An 18629-nucleotide genomic window follows, 5' to 3' on the forward strand; every position below is an offset into this window, starting at 1 on the left:
CAACAATCTGTTAAGGCTATATGGGGGATCCTTGTCTTGTGTGTGTTTGAGGGGCCGTAGTTTAGTGGTCAGCGCGCTGTGCTTCGAACCAACCAATCGACCCGAGTTGGTGGTTCACTGCTCACGATCAACATCAGTGGAGTATATCTAATCCGTTCCGAAGCCGGAGAACTCCGTGCCAACGGGGCTTGTGGTGGAATTCATCTCGAAAATATTAGAACCGTGCGATAATCGATAGTCTATCCCTAACCCTAACGCCACTCTCGCACAACACAGCGCTCTTATTATTCAAATGCAAGCCACCCGAGATGCAAACGTGGAAAGTCATGAACCATCATGGGGTGGTGGAACAGCGACGTAAAGGGGATTCATTCATTCATCGTGTCGTTTAAGAGCCTCAATTATTAGGCGAGACAGACGTGCGCGGAGTGGTGAGCACGCGCGCACGTGTGCGTCATTGCACCGTGTCTTCTGTCAATCCACAGCGGGGAGAGCAGTGGCGTGCAAGTGTGGGTGGTGGCCGCGGCTGAGCTGCGAGTTAGATTCCCGACACCTGGCTCTCGTCGGTGACGATATCAAAAGCGGCCCCACTCTCTCTTTCGCTCCCTCCGCCTCCACCAACCCCGAACTGACGAGCGTGATGAAGTATTGTGTCGTCGTGACGCCTCCTCGACCGAAAACGGAGACCTTCCCGAATTAAAGAGACCTTCCTTAATTATTGCATTAAACATCAAAGCTAGTCACATCACCTCCTCCTGCAGGCCTTAACAAAGAACATGTTCTCAATTTCCTGGCGGTGGTGCACAATATAACCCAGTACTATGCCACGGTAAATTGAAATCTGAACACATCCTGAACCTCAAATTTAGTAGATTCCAACCACACAGACTTTGGGGCGAGGGTCCAAGACACGATCCTATTGACAATATTTCCGTGACCCGCAGGGAATCTAACCGAGAGGGCCTGGTTTGTATGGCAGTGCATTAACCATTGCAAGATAAAGATCCTCCGTTTAGCCTTAACATGAGTTTGGTGCAAGTGCTGTTGGTGAGCCACTATGAAGGCCGGCTTGGCACACGAAGAAGTTGGTTGCCAGCACCACGCACGGCCGGTCGTCTTTATCTCCCGAGTAGCGATGTTTATACATCCCACCAGGTACTCGTCTGAGTCGACCTAGGAAAGGTTCAGGACTGGTTCAGATAATTGCCACTGGTGTTGGCTGTGAGCGGGAATCGAACTCGGCTCAGCCGGATTCGTAGCGCAGCGTAGCGCTAACAACCGCTGTGCCACCCCCCACACCCATCCATTCATCTACCCAGTAACCTACCATCCACACACACATCTACCCACCCATCCATCCTTACACCTACCCACATACCCAGACATACAGTCCACACAACCCTCCACATTCACACCTATCCACACACACACACACAGAGCCATCGGCAACCTACCCAGCCGCCCATACGCAAATCCACCCACGCGCCCAATCGCACACCCACCCAGACACCCACACAACCCTCCACAACCGAACCTACGTGCACTTACGCATACGCACACTTGTCCATATATCAGCCCATGCATCCTTCGCAACAACTACCCAGCCACCAACCACCCCGCACGCACTCATCCTACCCATGCACCCACCCACATCCACCCACCCATACCCACACCCACCCACCCACACTCACGCAGTGGCTCGAGCCCAACACAGGCGGCTGGCTACGTGAGCCGGAGCTGTACGCAGAGTCGGGGAGGAGCGCAGTGGCAGTGGCAGCGGCGGGCGGAGGGGTGTTGGCGCTGGGTGGGAGAATTCCACGTCGCGGCAGACAAGGCGGACAGCCACCGGGGGGGTCCGCTCGGCCAGACAGACGGGCAGACAGCGGGGGGGGTCACGGGGGTCAGATAGACAAGCGAGGGGATAAGCGAAGGAGGTAAGGGGGGGGGGTCCAGGACCGGGGGTCACGATGTCCGAAGCCAGCAACGCGCGCATGACCCGGGCCGCTCGGCGGCAGAAGACGGTGAGGAAGAAGTCGGTGAGTCTGCGTCTCCTCGCAGCTTACGAGGATGATCACGACGGCAGGTGAGTGTGCGTGTGTACGCGTGTGTGTGTGTACACGCGTGTGTGTGAGCACGCGTGTGTGTGTGTGAGCACGCGTGTGTGTGTGTGTACGCGTGTGTGCGTGAACACGTGTGTGTGTGTACGCGTGTGAGAGTGTGTGTGAGGAGCGGTGGCGTAGCGGTTAGCGCTACGCTGCGCTACGAACCCGGCGACCCGAGTTCGATTCCCGCTCACGGCCAAAATCAGTGACGATTGTCTGAACCGGTCCTGGGCCTCCCCTTGGTCGACTCAGCCTCAAATGAGTACCTGCTGCGGTGTGTAAACATCGCCACTGGGGGAGACAAAGGTGGCCGGGAGTGGTGCTGGCCACCCACCCCCTCGTGTGCCATTCTGAGCTTCATAGGCGCTCGCTAACAGCACTTTCCCCAACAGTCTGTTACAGGCTATACGGGGAATCTTTGCCTTTGTGTGAGAATGTACGGCTGGGTGTGTACACAGTAATTGTGTGAGCGTGATTGTGTATGACTATGTGTATGTATGTGTGAGACGGTGTTATTGTGTAACTGTGTGTGCTATTGTGTGACTGTGTGTATGAGATTGTGTGTTTGTGTCGTGGTTAGCGGATTAGCACGCTGTGTTACGAACTCAACCACCCGAGTTCGATTCCCGCTCACAACCACCAACACCAGTGACGAACATGTGAACCGGTCCGGGGCCTCCCCCTAGGTCGACTCAGCCTGAAATGAGTACCTGGTGCGATGTGTAAACATCGCCACCATACGGAGACAAAGCCGGCCGAGCGTGGTTTTGGCCACCCACCCCCTCGTGTTGCTGTGCCGATCTTCATAGGAGCTCGCAAACAGCCCTTGTCACGTATACCGCTATACGGGGGATCTTATGTGTGTATTTATAATCCTGTGCACAAAGAATTGTATATATATATCACATTAAGTGTGAGAAATATGATGCATATTGATTATGCTTGAAAGGTTGTGCAATATGGATTTGTATATGTGATATTGTGTATTTGATATACCGTATATAATTGCGTTATGTTTCTCTATAATTGTGTCTATAGCGGGGAGCTGCGGCTAGCGCATTTCTTTTTACGAATCCGAAAATGTGAGTTAGATTCCCGGCCATGTCTGATGTCAGCGGTGAGTGACATCTGAATGAAGAATGGTATCATGCACAGGCGGAGGAGTCAACCTATGCGGGAAGAGCCCGAGAGCTGGATATTAATGATATAGCTACAATGTTTTTCACACTCTTTTGGGCCGGTGTAATGTCGTGGTTTACAACGGGGGTTAGCAACCCAGAATATCTCAAGAGCCACAACGCACTCGATTGATTTAACGCCACGAATCAGTCCTCAAATAGCCTACACGCGGCTCCGAAGCTGCAGTTTGCCGACCCTTGGTTTCGGAGGTACACCCCACGTATGTATACGTTTCAAGAATAGCGTCAACGCAATAAAAGTACAACTGTAGGCAAGTTGAGTCGCGAGCAAATTGCATACAAGACATACACCGACAGCTTTATGGAAACGAATCATTACAATGCCATACCTTTAGTCCATTATCAATACAGAATCCTTCCTGTATTAATCAGTAGAGGATATTTGACCATACTTCACCACGATGGTCAGTGCTGGTTGGTGAAGGAGTAGTTGGGTGGGACAGACGGAACCGGCTTAGACATCACTCACCACTGGTGTTCATCGTCGCTTGGCTGGCTAGCCGTTCACAAATCGCGCAGTGCGCTAACCACCGCGCCACCGCTCCACCGCATTAACTACAACCCCGAATAACAGTTAACGATGACGATAACTCCAAGCTATACAGAATGAAGGAGCGAGCGTGGGTCAAAACATAACCGTGCATCGACGGAGATAATTGCTCATAGATTATATTTTTTTCTCAAGATAAACAAGAGTATTAAAGTCCATTATTATTTACGGCCTTGCATTGATCGCCCAGGTGGTGACCCTGTGTGTGGCATTGGAATGGAGAAACACCAAATGATGCCTATTACGCGGAATAATCTAGATCGATTGATTTCCCGAGCTGGGGGGCAATTACCCTTTTAATTGTTTTTCTTTCCCCCCCCTCTATGCGTTTGTCACAATCACATGCGGCCAAGAGACGCGTAATTCACTTGGGGGGGGGGGGGGGCGGCGAGTGGTGGTGCAGAGGTTAGCACACTGCGCTATGAACCCTGGCGATCTGAGTTCAGTTGATTCCTATGCCACGGCTAACATCGGTGGCGAGTGATAGATGAACCGATCTTGATCACGCACACTGCCCCCACCACCCCAACACCCCACCCCTTGATTGGCACCTTCACCAACCCGCACTGACCATAGCGGTGAAATATGGTCAAAGAACCCCCTCGCTCGAATGACCGATACGATATGGGGAGGTCTTCGTCCAGATATTATTTGTAAAAAAAATTCAAATGTGCTTATATTCACCAATGGTGTTAGGAGTGGCACTGCAGTACATATTAATATTCCAATTGGTGGCTCCGATGTTGTTAAAACTGAACTGCTTTTCCTGTACTTTAAAATACAGCATTAGATTCCGATACATTTCCACGAGTCTTATGAACCTAAATAAATGGACACCATTGAGAGGAAGGTTCTATTATCGATGTGATCAATGTTTTGTTTTTGATATAAAATGGGGTCTGTATAGAATTCGACAATAATTCTTCTTTTCTATTTGATGTCATCAACGTTCTCGATTGGACGTGACAACGGTTCTGTATCAGAAGTGACCAACTCTCTCCGTATGAGATGTGAGAAGGGTTCTCTATTGGATGTGACAATGGTTCGAGTTTGGATAGGAAGAGCGACAACACAGTAGGTTGTGGCCGTTGTGCTCCCATAAGTGATGTCTGTCATCAGCCATATTCTAACTAACAGCAAGCCTGGTCGAGATTTACACCTCACATCACAGCTATCCTCATCATCAGTCTTCGCCGTTGTCACAATCTTCATCACAATCATCATCACAATCATCATCACAATCATCATCATCGTCACCACTATCACAGCGGTTGCGATGTTTCTCCAGGGGCTCGGATGATGATGGAGGACTCGGGGACACGCAGGCGGAGTGGAGTGACCAGGAGGAGATCATGCAGAACATCCAGATCCAGAAGGACATCATCGCCAACATCCGTTGCCGGCCCTGGCCAATGAAGCAAAAGCTTAAAGTGCTCAAGTGCGTGATTGCTGGTCCCAGACTGCATCAGGGATGTGATTATTGAGGAGGCCACGTGGCCCAGGGCACAGTGCGCGCTGAGCTGGCACTGCTGAGAACCTGGGTTTAAATTCAGGTTTCAGTGTTCAGCTGACCGTCATTAAACTGGCTTTTCGGGCGGAGCGAGTTGATGGCCTCAGCCCAGCCACCAATTACCGCAACACGAAAACCTTCACCACACATACTACATTTGGGTTTACACTCAATTTTAGGCAAAATTCCTGCTGAAGAATTAATTTAATGACCATGAGTAGTTGTGTCTGGTGCGAAGTGGAAACATCGCCACTGGAGAGACAAAGGCGGCCGGGCGTGGTGCTGGCCACCCAACCCCTCGTGTGCCATGCCGGCCTTCATAGGTGCTACTCGCTAACGGCACTTGCCCCGACAGTCTTTTAAGGCTACACAGGGAATCTTTGTCTTGTCTTCGCTGCGCAGACAAGCCCGTCAGATTGTGGAGAAGTACGAGGGCCGCTTGACCAAGACGCGTGGATACCAGGCGGCAGGAGTGGCGGTACGTTCACGTTTGCTGGGTTCTCAAAACAGCTGATATCACACCTCCATGCATTCTCTCCCTTGGTGTACACATAAAAGTGTGCAGGCAGTGCAAATCCACCACGGCCCACGAGCCAGAGCGGCCCAGATGCGGGGCTATGAAGAAAGGGGAAGACAGACAGGGGGTCCCTTTTTAAATCCTTTATATTAAGTTCGCTTGCTTGCTTGCGCGCTTACGACCGTGCAAATCTTTCGGTCATTTTTTAACCCACTTCCCGTGATCCAATCGAGCTGACATTTTGCACACAGACTCGTTGTGCGTGACAATGCATTTTCGTGAAAAAAAAATTTCCAAAATGTTACACTGTTTAGGGAATTTTTTAAAATATTTAATTACCAATTGTTTAATGCTGCCAGACAATCATCTGACCCATAGGTGGCAGCCATCTCAAGCCAGAGGACGAGAGGACTCTAGCCGCCCCGATGCCACGCATATAAAGGATTTATAGTGAAAAACTTTGTTTTTACGGGTTTACTTGTAATTCGTTGTGCCAGGGCCCTTGCTCACTATGCTACACCACTACTACTAAAACTATTTTGATGTATACCAGGTAAGGCCCACTAAGCCATATAGCTTTTTATCAGAAGCGACCTGGCCACAAATGATAGCTCAATTAAGTGGCTTATCACGTGGGAATGTATAGCAGCCAAATACACATGTTTCTAAATCTTGGAGGGGAAAAACGGGAGGACCCAGAAAAAAATCCACACGACCACGGGAAAATATATTATAGGCGTCAGGGTCGGGATCGGACCCACGACTTCCTGTATATCCCAATCCCACCTTCACATCCTCAAGTCGCACCTTGTCACCCATTGCTACCTCTTACTACGATTTGTCCATCATGATTTGGGATCGAGATTATATTCGGGGTAAAACATCAAACCCCAGCCACCTATACGGAACGGTACACAAGCTAATTTTTTGATAATAGCAGATATAAACATGATACATTTGTTGTATCTCCACATGTATATATAAAAAATGTCCATCGGCCAATTGGATTTCAATACATATTATGCAGCAGAAATTATATAACTAGCAACAAATGCTGCTGCGTAATATTTGTCTGTAAAGCCAATAAGGCTGATGGACTAACCCCTTTTAATATACAGTATGTGGAGATACCCAACTCCGTATTAGAAAACTGGGTCTGTCCATCATGAGGTCACAGAGCGGGGCCCCCTTGATTAAAGCAGTGGAGGGTGAGTGAGGGTCACGGAAGCTTCACATTTGTCAGCTGGCATTAAGGCACGCATATTGGGGGTTAAGGCCACTTTTTGTGATTTAAGGACCCATTTAAATGCTGAGTGACCACCCCCCCTCCCTCCCCACAAGCACTGGTTTTGTTGATCGTTAAAAAAGTGTCTTTGCTCAGCGAGCGACCTGACATCTTCATTGGAGGTTTGAGCAGTCATTGGTTGCGGGGTGGCAGGTGTGGGTGCATCGGCGAGTGAAGAGTGGGGGGCGGTATCAGCAGTAGCAGTGAAATCGGACTTCCCTGCTTCCACGGCGCTCCCGATTTTTTTTTTCATTTTAAAGCCCGACACCGAAGCCTTGGGCTCTCGGCTATAAATCGCTGCTCCGTGCAGCGAGCATTATCAGGGCGCCATAAAAAAACGGAATGGGAAAAAAATAAAAATAAAATAAAAACATCCGCAAGGCTTGCTGAATGCGTACAAATGTGTATTTATGCTCACGGGCAGAACCGAGTAGATGCCTGTTTTACGTCTCGGGCACGGTCGTCTTGAAGTGAGGACATGGACAGATGCACTTTCTGCGTTGTAACAGCATCCTCCGTATGTATATATATAGATGTATACACGGTATTCACGATAAGGACTACATATTTTCTGGAGCTCAGCCGCAGACGGCTCCGGCTGGCATTAAATCCTCTACATGTCCCCGCGCTACACAGCTGCGCGGTATGTTTTAGTGGCAGAAGGCAGATCGGAACACCTGTGAAAAGGAAGTATCATCATCATCGTTGTCGTCAGTTGTGGTCACTGCCAATTCCGACATGCCAGATAGGCCCTGGGACAAGGATCCTCCAACTGAACATTGAGGCGCTCTCCCATGCGGCGTGCGAGTATCTTTACACGTAACATTGATGTCCTGACGCTCCAAAAAACCCACGTCTTGGATACCCTCCATGCTAGTCGCAACCACCCCCACTGCCGATTCCCACGATCCTGCAATGCATTAATCCACCTGCACGCGAGCTGATTTCATCGCTCCATCTCCTCTGTTGTGGACTTTCTCTCGAACGCGTTCCATTCCTTGGCTGCCACTGTCTCTCTTCTTGACCACCGGCCATCATCTATTCGAGCAATATGTCCCGTCCATGTCCCACTTACTCTTCTTAACGCTTTGAATTATGTAATTCATATGAACAGAATTAATCTGGTATTCTACGGTTCTTTCGGTAAAGTCACGTAGATAGCAAAACATATAATAACAATTAAATAATACAAATAAAAAGAAAGTGAATAGAAATAAATATATCACGACGTTTCGATCGCAAAACAAGCGGTGGTCATCTGGGCTCGAGGGGTGGGCCGGCGAGCTGATGGGATTCGCTGAGAAGCAAATGAGGAAGGTTGGGCTACAGAGTAGCGGTTGAGAGGGTGAAAGTGGGTGCTATTTGGTGGGGTGATGGTGTGACAAGGGGTTGGACAGGTGGTTGTGTGTGTGTGTGTGCGCGCTGGATATGATCACGATTTGCGTCTAATTTCACGGTTTTGGCGCTGGGAGGCTCTGCCATCTCCATCACGGCCTCGCGCCACGGGAAATGACCTTCATCTGGACTCGCTGAATCCATCGCCACACGCGCAGTGCATGGGAATGGAGTCATTTGTGCCTGCATGGCTGCCTTTGCAGTACATATTATACACTCACTCGTAACATTCACTGCATGTGCTGTCGATGTAATAAACATTTAAAAGTGTAAAAACAAGCGTGGAGATGCAATTATGGAATTACATTTGGAGACAGAAATAGTTTAACACGTGGGTCATAGAACATGTGCAGGTTAACGACAAACTGTGCATGAATGTGGGGCTCGGTGAGCACACAACGCTGGAAGAGATGATGGTCGAGGGTCAAGAACAACGAATGGCAGCCGTGGAATTGAACGTGTCCCGATAAAGCGTCAACTGACTGCCGAAGGTGGCGGCGGATTGGGGAGACCTTCATCCAGCAGTGGATTGATGATGATTACACTATTTATCAGTTAAAAGTAATCCTGATATTGGGTCAATGTGAATAATCTGCACTGTCTATTTCTCTGTATTTCCTGCAGGTCCCCTCGTGAGCGTTAGTACAGGTGTTAGCGTTAGTACAGGTGTGAGTGTTAGTACAGGTGTGCGCGTTAGTACAGGTGTTAGCGTTAGTACAGGTGTTAGCGTTAGTACAGGTGTGAGTGTTAGTACAAGTGTGAGTGTTAGTACAGGTGTGAATGTTAGTACAGGTGTGAGCGTTAGTACAGGTGTGCGTGCCACCCCCGCGTGAGAGTTAGTACAGGTGTGAGCGTTAGTACAGGTGTGAGTGTTAGTACAGGTGTGCGCGTTAGTACAGGTGTGCGTGTTAGTACAGGTGTGTGCGTCGGCAGGTGGCACGACTCCCTCCTGACGTGTGGCGAATCTGTCCCCTCCGCGTGGTTTGCAGCTCTTCCGAAAATTCCAGCGATGTCTCTACAACTTCATCTCGCTCTTCATTCCGTGGGAGATGCGCATCAAGAAGATCGAGAGTAAGCACCGGGCAGGACCGCGCGACCAGGCCAGGGCATGGCAAGGGCAGATGGGTGGGCAAGACAAGACATGGATAGGGCAGGGCAATGCAATACAGTATCGAAATCTTTATTCAGACTGGAAAAATCCGATGAGCTATGAAGCTTTTTATTCACAGATGTCCAATAGAGGCGGGTCAGGAAATTACAACAACAATACAAAAACAGAAAGGAGTGCAAAGTATGGGAAAGGTAAGCAAGTTGCTAAATAAAAATACATTTTCTTGGTTCTTTCGGTAAAGTCACGTAGAAGGGAAGTAACAAAATAATAAAAATAAAACATAATAAAACAATTCTCACGACGTTTCGGCCACAACTCAAGCAGCCGTCTGCTTGCGTTGTAGCCGAAACGTCGTGAGAATTGTTTTATTATGTTTTATTTTTATTATTTTATTACTTCCCTTCTACGTGACTTTACCGAAAGAACCAAGAAGATGAATCCCTGCAGTCACGAAAGCTTTAAATCGAAATAAAAATACATTAGTACAAAATTGCATAAGTACATCAATTCCTGGCGATTTTTCAACACCAAATAAAAGCAAAATCCGTCCCAGACCACACCAAGATAACGTGCAGTTTAAAAAAAAAATTCTATAAAGAAGGGCAAGGAAGAGAAGAATAGTACAAGGCAGAGAGCAGCAGGGCAAAGCGAGTGCAGAGTTGTAGCGGGAGATAAGGGGGCATGGCAGGGCAGGTCAGCGCATTGGAGGCAATGTAGGGCAGTATCATCATAATTTCTTATTATCTATCCCATGCAGGGTATCTCGATGCCCCGTAATAAATGGGTATTTGAGATAATTACAAGAACCATACTGAGTAAGGACACAATGCAACATCGAGACAGTATCCACAGCAAATGAGAATCAATAATACAAAAACATGTCTTTAATTTTCATAGTGTATGAAATAGTGTATGAAAATTTTCGGCGAAGCTGTTCCGCCACTTTGGTGCCCAAAACAGCCCCTATCACTAAATCTTCATTCAATCTGCTGCTTTTTTGTAATAAAAAAATGACCGGGTCCGTGAAGAGAGAGAGGGAGGGAGAGAGCGGTGCAGGGAAGGGTGGTGCAGATAGCAGCGGACAGCGTGACCCTGTTTATAGGAGGTGTGCTTGTGAGTATGCAGGGTGATTTAGGTTTTTTGGAATAACAAAACCCATTCATGGCTATAAATTCTCAATAATGACTGCACCCCCGGTGAGTCCATTATCTCTTACACCCCCCACCCCCGACCCCACCCATCCGTCCTCCCTACCGCCTATCGAGATTCGTTGAGAATTCTCTCTCGATCTGCCAGTCGCTCGAAGCGCCAATATCTTACGTTCCTTTCGGTGATACTATTAACAAATAAAACCCCATCTGGTATTAATTTTAATTCACCTGTTATGACCAAATCACTCGGAATGAGCCCGATTCCGCGAGTTTTCTGAATCTGAGCAGGGTTCGGACTGTGCCTTGCTCGGGTTGACTGCAGCAGGGGGGTGGGGGGCTACATTGTCAGTAGGTCGCAGAGCAGCGAACACTTCAGCGTTGTACTTCGTTACGCTCCCTCGTCTATGCTCCCAACCTTTACCACTCAAACAATGACCGCTGCGGTGAAGTCTGGGAAGTGACGTTAAATGGCCCCCAAAGGACCCACACGGCACGAGGAGGCCCCTCATCCAGCAGTCGATTGACGAAAAATAAAATTGGCTGTACGCGTTCATCCTGATCTCCGATGTGTTCTCCGCCTGCGCCACGGCGTTTCGCTCCTACGCGCTGGGAGCTTCCTCGGCAACTGAAGTGTGGACAGCACGGGGTACTAAACACGCCCAAGGGCTATGGACCAAAAGGCAAAGATCCCACGTGTAGCCTTAACGGACTGTTGGTGTAAGTGCTGCTAGCGAGTAGCACCTATGAAGGCCGGCACGGCACACGAGGGGGTGGGGTGGCCAGCACCACGCCCGGCCGCCTTTGTCTCCCCAGTGACGATGTTTACTACACACCGCACCAGGTACGCCTGGTTCCCTGTCTCCCGACCCTCCATCCTGCTAACTTGTTTAAGGTGTTGTACGAGGGGTGACCATCCGGCCTCGAATTACCCCCCCCCCCTAATGCCGGATGAAGCTAGTACGGAGCCTGTGGCATGTGTTATTAGGGGGTCCTAAATAAATACAAAAATACGTAAATATTCAAACACAAATTTTTAACTCGCATAGTAAATTCATTGTATTTTTTCAATTGCTATATAGCCAGATAATATACGACAAATCGCTCACCTTAAACACCCAGTCGTTCATAAAAGTTGAAGGCAGTATAGTACTCTAGTAATTCAGCAAGTGCAGAATCACTTAACCGGAATTGATGGCTTGAAAGCATTTAGCGCGATGCCCTTGAAAGTGCGGGGCCCGTAGCATGTGTAGCTACTTTTGCTACGAGGACAATTCGGCACTGCCCCCCCCCCCCCCACTGACCGTGAGAGCGGTAACTTAACAAAGCCCAACAGCAGGACAGCCTCTCGCCTCCGATGTCACGTACCCGCGTGACCCCGTGACCCAACACCACGTGCCCGTCGTGGCGCAGGTCACTTCGGCTCGGGAGTGGCGTCGTACTTCATCTTCCTGCGCTGGCTCTTCGGCATCAACATCGTCCTCACCGTCATGACCGTCGCCTTCCTCGTGCTGCCCGAGGTGAGGGCTCGGGCGAGCGCGCGGCGCCTCTTGAGAACACGCCGGGTGCCAGCGGCCGCCAGTGTCGGGTTCGCAGCTGGTTGCGGGGCCTGTCGGCATATGTTGTTATAAAGGCGCCCTAAATTAAAAAAATAAAATTTACGTAAATATTAAAACACGTACATTTTTTTACTTGCACAGTAAAGTCATTGCGTTTTTTCACTTGCTGTACGGCCAGATGATACGACAAATCGCTAACCTTAAACACCCAGTCGTTCATAAAAGTTGAAGGCGGTATAGTACTATAGTAATAGAGCAAGTGCAGAATCACTGAAGCGGAATTGATATCTTGAAAGCGTTTAGCGCAGGGGCCCTTGAAAGTGCGGGGCCCGTAGCATATGTAGTAGCTACTACATATGTAGTAGCTACTACTGTAGTAGCTACTACAGTAGTAGCTACTACTAGCATATGTAGTAGCTACTACATTTGCTACTACATTTGTAGCTACTACATTTGTAGCTACTTTTCCTACTAGGACAATCCGGCACTGCCGGTTGCCCCGTGGCCCTGCTTCGCTGCGTCGACGGTATCGCGCGGGTGCTTTGGGCACCCAAGGCAATGTCGACGGGTCTTGAGCATGGAATTGAACAGGGGCAGGGAGTTTACCACACGGATGGCTGAGGAAACGGTGTTTCAGACAATGGGGCAGCAGAGGAGGAAGAGCGACCTCCTGCTACTTGACTTGACAATTCGTCAGAAAGTCTCGGTTGCGGGAGCGGAGCGTTTGTACTCTCTGAGTCTTTCGGTAAAGTCACGTAGATCGAAAAATAATTTTTAAAAAATCACGACGTTTTGATCGCAACACAAAGCAATCGTCTTCAGGTGAAAACATACAGCAGGCGAACTGCTGATCCAGGAGAAATGTCTGTTTGTGTGAAGGGGTGGGAGAGGTATTTCGACAACAACGACAAGTCGATTGATCTGTTGCTCTTCTTTGCGTGCACTCGTGAGCCCAGCTGCTGGCAGGAGAACCGTTCGGAACCACCAAGAGCAAGCGGATCCCCTCTGACCAGATGAACACGGCACAGGATCTCGACACCATCTGGTCGCTGGGAGTACGCGGCTGCCTCTCTCTCTCTTTGGGAACTCTCTGCGGATACTTGGTGGTCAAAGCCGGGCATAGGCTGCGCTTGGGCCACCACCCCGTGCAGGATTAGAATGGACTAGTGGCGACTTCTCGATTTCCAGATTATTCAGGAGAAAATGAAAATCGGGTCGGAATACGACGTTTCGGATAATGCGAAAGGTTTTTGTTTCATATTTTGATCCGACAGTTGGACTCACGAAATTACATCGCATACGTTACATCCCTTCTGTGCTTTTCACACCAAAAAAGCGGCGTCACGTGACATTAGGTGGCATCACTTTTGATAATTGGTTTTTTACCCTTTTATTTGGCAACAAAACTGACACCTTTTTTTACAAGGAGTCATGTTTGCATAGACCACAATACCTGCAGTCATAATGCAAACAAAAAACATAACTCTGATAATGTATGCACTGTCCTTGAAGTTGATTGGTCCACACCCGAGACAGCTTTCTTTAAGAGCCTAGTCTCACATGGTGTTTGACCAGTTATCACGAGGACACGTTCCGTTATTGCATCATATCAATGAGCTAAAAATCCGACAAAAGTTCCGATATTGTCTTCATGCCTGGTACGGATAGTACGTATGGGCCCATAAACGCACGCTATGTTGACTCAAGTACAATATCTTCTTGGTTCTTTCGGTAAAGTCACGTAGAAGGGAAGTAATAAAATAATACAAATAAAACGTAATAAAATAAAATAATTCTCACGACGTTTCGGCTACAACGCAAGCAGCCGTCTTCAGGTGAAGAATGAGACACTGCCAAGCTAGGAGCTTATATATAAGCTGGGTTGGAGGTACAATAATTTTCGCGTGCGATCTTTGTGCCGTATTGCGTACAATTTAACAGTGGCCATCACCGCACGCGTGTCGCCGTCCTCTCCCCCCCCCCCCCCCCCCCCAGGGCTATCTGCAATACTCGGTGCTCTTCTACGGCTACTACGGCAACGACCGCAAGCTTGGCCGCTCCGGGTACCGCCTGCCCCTCGCCTACTTCCTCGTGGGCATGGCGGTGTTCGCCTACAGCTTCGTGGCGCTGCTGCGCAAGTGAGCGTCGTGGCGTCGTCCCCCAGTAAACATGAAACGTCGTGATTTTTGATAATTGGTTTTTTTACCCTTCTATCTGGCAACAAAACTGACACCTTTTTTAACTTTTTTTGTTGCCAGATAGAAGGGTAAAAAAACAATTATTATATTTTTACTCGCAAATTAGGTTCCAATGGTGTCGTGATTTTTATTTTATTTAAATTTTTTACCTACGTGACTTTACCGAAAAAACCCAAGAATATGAAACGTCGGGCCAACGTTGGTTCCAACTTTTTGTCGGACGGTACCGGACACGTCGCAACGTTGTCGCGACGTTGGCTTGTTCACTGGCGTGGCAGTGACTGCGTCAATTTTTGATCGCGTAGGATTAGTCCACGTGGGGCCTAAAGCTCTTTCCGAATATATCGCTGGTGGACTGGGGTAGATGCCGTGCGCGTGACTCGTAGCCGCAGCCACAGAGACGGGCATCCTGGATGTGGTGTGTCAGGCGCAAAACTATTTAGCAGGTCACCAAAGTGGACACACCAGGCTGATATTAGACGCTGCTGTTTACCAATCATGCATGTTACACGAGGATGCGTCTGCGAGATTCACCAGATGACAGTGATGCGTGGTCAGTTTCATGTAAAGTTTACAAAATCAGCGGACGCGACCAATGAATTACGCGCACCAAAGAAACGCGTCATTTAATACGTTTTAATGACAAACAGCCCCACTGACTATTTTTCGTTCTTCCCTAAAAATAAACTCAATTCTTTTCCCTCGCTCACCCCCAACTCCCCCTCATCAATAATACCATCCATCCCTCCTTCCCAACTTCCCTACAAGAACGAAGAAGTCAGATAAGGAACTGAGCGCGTGCCGTGGCGGGAAGCCGGATGTTCCTCTCCGCCGCTGCGTCCCCTTTTTTTTTGCGCAGGATGGCGAAGAACTCGAGGCAGAGCCTGAGCAGCGCCTCGGATGAGAACTTCACGTTCTGCTGGAAAGTCTTCTGCGCCTGGGACTACCTCATCGGCAACCAGGAGACAGCCGAGAGCAAAGTGGCGGCCATCGCCACCACCATCCGCGTGAGGGCCCGTGCACACCACCAGCACCGCTGTCTCTCTCCCTCCCTCTCTCCCTCTCTTCCTCAAGAGACAGGAAGAGTTCCAAGTGTTCAAATATAAATCTAGAAATATGTTGAACTTCTTTGCCACCGTACGTAGCCAACCGTGCTAATCGGAGTTGCGGGAGGAAGGGCAGCTAAACTAACCACAAAAAGCAGTTCTAAAGGAATGAGTTTTAATTCTAGATTTAAAAGTGCATGGCTCCAGTGGCTTCCTAATATCGGAAGGAAGAGCGTTCCAGACGGCCACAGAAGCGCATCCGAAATCACAGAAAAAGTGTCACGTTGACAAAAGTAGTGAACTATTTGTCTTTTGTCAACGTGACACTTTTTTTTGCTGATTGGCCGTGTCGGGTGGTGGAGGGTTACGACACATTTATAAATCACGCGCTCTAACCCAAAAACCTTTATTATGACTAAGCACCCAGCTCGTTAAGAGCATTGGGCAGCGCTAATCCCGACTGTTCACCCTGTTTCAGCGACGGGCATTCTACACTTGTTTGGCAGGAACCGCCTGACCCATGAGAAACTCTATTTATATTTATTGAAAATCACGTGATCGTCTTTTGTTGTTGTTCGTGTTACAGGAATCAATCCTGGAAGAACAAGAAAAGAAGAAGAGTGAAAACAGGTGCGTGCGATCTACCTTTCCCCGAAGCGACCGCACGCCCCTGGAAGTCTGCATCTCTAATCGTGAATCTCTAATTGTGAGTTTTTAGTTTGATCTTATCTCGCGTGTTCCCCCGTGTGGTCTCCGCGTGTCCCAAGGACCCTGCGGGTTTTCCTCCGCATCCTCGCCAACATCCTGGTGCTGCTGTGCCTCGCGGGCAGCATCTACATCATCTACTTCGTGGTGGATCGATCGCAGAAGCTGGAGCAGATGAAGGACGAGCTCACGCTCTGGGAGAAGAACGAGGCGAGTGGCGCCATGCTGATCGTCGTGTATTGATCATCTGCTGATTGTCGTGTACTGATCACCTACTGATCACCGTGTACTGATCACCACCTGATCACTGTGTATCGATCACCATGTACTGATCACTTGATCACCATGTACTGATCACCTGATCACCGTGTGCTGATCACTTGATCACTGTATACTGATCACTTGATCACCATGTATCGATCACCATGTACTGATCACCTGATCACCGTGTACTGATCACCTGATCACCATGTACTGATCACCGTGTACCAATTTCCATGAGCCAATCGCCGATAACCGATCGCCGTGTAGTGATTACAGTGAACCGATAACATAGTGCGGATCTCCCCTTGCTCGCACAAGCATGAGATGGCACTCATCTCGATTGGTAGCCCTGGAATTTTGTTTGAAATTGCACATTTATATGCCGAGGAACAGTCCATTCATAGGACAACCACTGCATGCACACATAGGTTCACATATGCTGCACACCTGCATGCAATGTATAGTACACCGCACAGAATATCTACGGCCCTTTTGCCAATCCACTGCTGGATGAAGGCCTCGCCGTGACATCGTTTGACCATTCTTGACCACATTGGTCAGGATCAGTTGGTGAAGATTGGGGGGGGGGGGGCGGGCGGCTTGGGATGCTCGCCACGGATGTAGCCATGGTGGAGTGTCGAACTCGCGTCGCCAGGTTCATAGTGCGGTGTTTGCAGATCGCTCCCCCACCTCCACCGCATACGCAGTTTGTGTATATCTCTGCGTGCGTTCTTGCAGCCTTCGCCCGAAGGACGAGTGAAAGTGATGAACGGTAATTGCTCGACTCGTAGAATGGGAGTGCGTTGAAGGTTAAAGAGAAGCGTGATTTACGGGCGGAGCGCGCCCCGTGCGCGTGCGCGTCGCAGGTAACGCCGCCGCGTCGTTATTTTTCCGCGGTTGTGCTCTGCGCCTCTTCGGTGTCTTTGAGGTTCTGCTGATCCGTTACTCGGCTTATCTCACAAGGGACAGCCGTGGTGCGTGAGCACAACAACAACGAAGACCCCCCCCCCCCCCACAAAAAAAACACCCCTACAATATTGCACGAGAATCGGGCTCTTTAAGGAAACGTTGCACAACTAACAAACGAGGTGCGTTTTGCCCGCACGCGGCACAACCCGAGAAAGTCCGTCCCCGGCAGCAACGTTCTCGCCGACGGCCTTGAGTGCTCACTAACGGCATCAAACTCCGGGGTCCTTTTCGATTTAAAGCTTTCGTGACTGCAGGGATTTATCTTCTTGGTTCTTTCTGAATGACGCTGTTTTTCCGACAGACCTGTTCTTCACCGGAGGACGGCTGCTTGCGTTGTGGCCGAAACGTCGTGAGAATTATTTATTATGTTTTATTTTTATTATTTTATTATTTCCCTTCTACGTGACTTTACCGCCATCTACATTACAACGGCTCAGTTCCAGCAGCAGTACTGACCATCTCACAACAACTCCTCCTCCCGCGGCCCATCTTGGCTCCTCCCCCCTTAACCAGTATATAAGGTCGTGCCTCTTGGGACTTCTCTTCACTTGACACAGACATTTTGCTGTGACGGTTTCACCTGAAGACGGAAGCTTGTGTTGCCTCCGAAACATCGTGATTTTTATTATTTATATTTATTAATTTTAATTTCATTTTTTACCTACGTGACTTTACCGAAAAAGCTAAGAGTATTTACCGAAAGAACCAAGAAGATGACTCCGGGGTGCTGTGTCGCCTTGCCGCAGGTGAGCGTCGTCGTGTCCCTCATCACCATGCTGGCTCCCTCCGCCTTCGAGATCATCGCGGCGCTGGAGCAATACCACCCGCGCACCACTCTCCGCTTCCAGCTCGCCAGGTGCCAGAACCCCGCCCACCCGCCCGCCCGCCACCCCTCCCCCCCCACCATTTATTGTGAAAATTCCGTCACAGTCCCTATGATCACTGTTTCATTGGTTTCATGGCTTTATTTTGGTGATTTCGAAAAGTGTATTGGTTTAGCCATGTTTGTTTGTTGTAGTACAGAGTTAGACCGATGGCCTTAATCTAAGTTGTCTTGTGGTTGTTGTTGTT

At 49.1% G+C, this 18629-nt stretch overlaps 1 protein-coding gene across 1 annotated transcript in view; it reads left to right on the forward strand.

Moving 5' to 3' along the window:
- The first annotated feature begins 1967 nt into the window (after nucleotides 1–1967).
- Nucleotides 1968–18629, forward strand: part of TMC3 (transmembrane channel like 3) — a 33933-nt gene continuing 17271 nt past the window's right edge. The window contains exons 1-11 of the mRNA XM_078880254.1: nucleotides 1968–2083; nucleotides 5140–5289; nucleotides 5764–5839; nucleotides 9548–9629; nucleotides 12231–12337; nucleotides 13333–13431; nucleotides 14372–14514; nucleotides 15434–15581; nucleotides 16207–16250; nucleotides 16388–16535; nucleotides 18305–18414. Of these exons, the coding sequence (XP_078736380.1) occupies nucleotides 1968–2083; nucleotides 5140–5289; nucleotides 5764–5839; nucleotides 9548–9629; nucleotides 12231–12337; nucleotides 13333–13431; nucleotides 14372–14514; nucleotides 15434–15581; nucleotides 16207–16250; nucleotides 16388–16535; nucleotides 18305–18414 (1223 nt within the window). The remainder of the gene's footprint in view (nucleotides 2084–5139; nucleotides 5290–5763; nucleotides 5840–9547; nucleotides 9630–12230; nucleotides 12338–13332; nucleotides 13432–14371; nucleotides 14515–15433; nucleotides 15582–16206; nucleotides 16251–16387; nucleotides 16536–18304; nucleotides 18415–18629) is intronic.

The sequence above is a fragment of the Lampetra fluviatilis genome, chromosome 3 (genome assembly GCF_964198595.1).
Source record: "Lampetra fluviatilis chromosome 3, kcLamFluv1.1, whole genome shotgun sequence".
NCBI classification, from domain to species: domain Eukaryota; kingdom Metazoa; phylum Chordata; class Hyperoartia; order Petromyzontiformes; family Petromyzontidae; genus Lampetra; species Lampetra fluviatilis.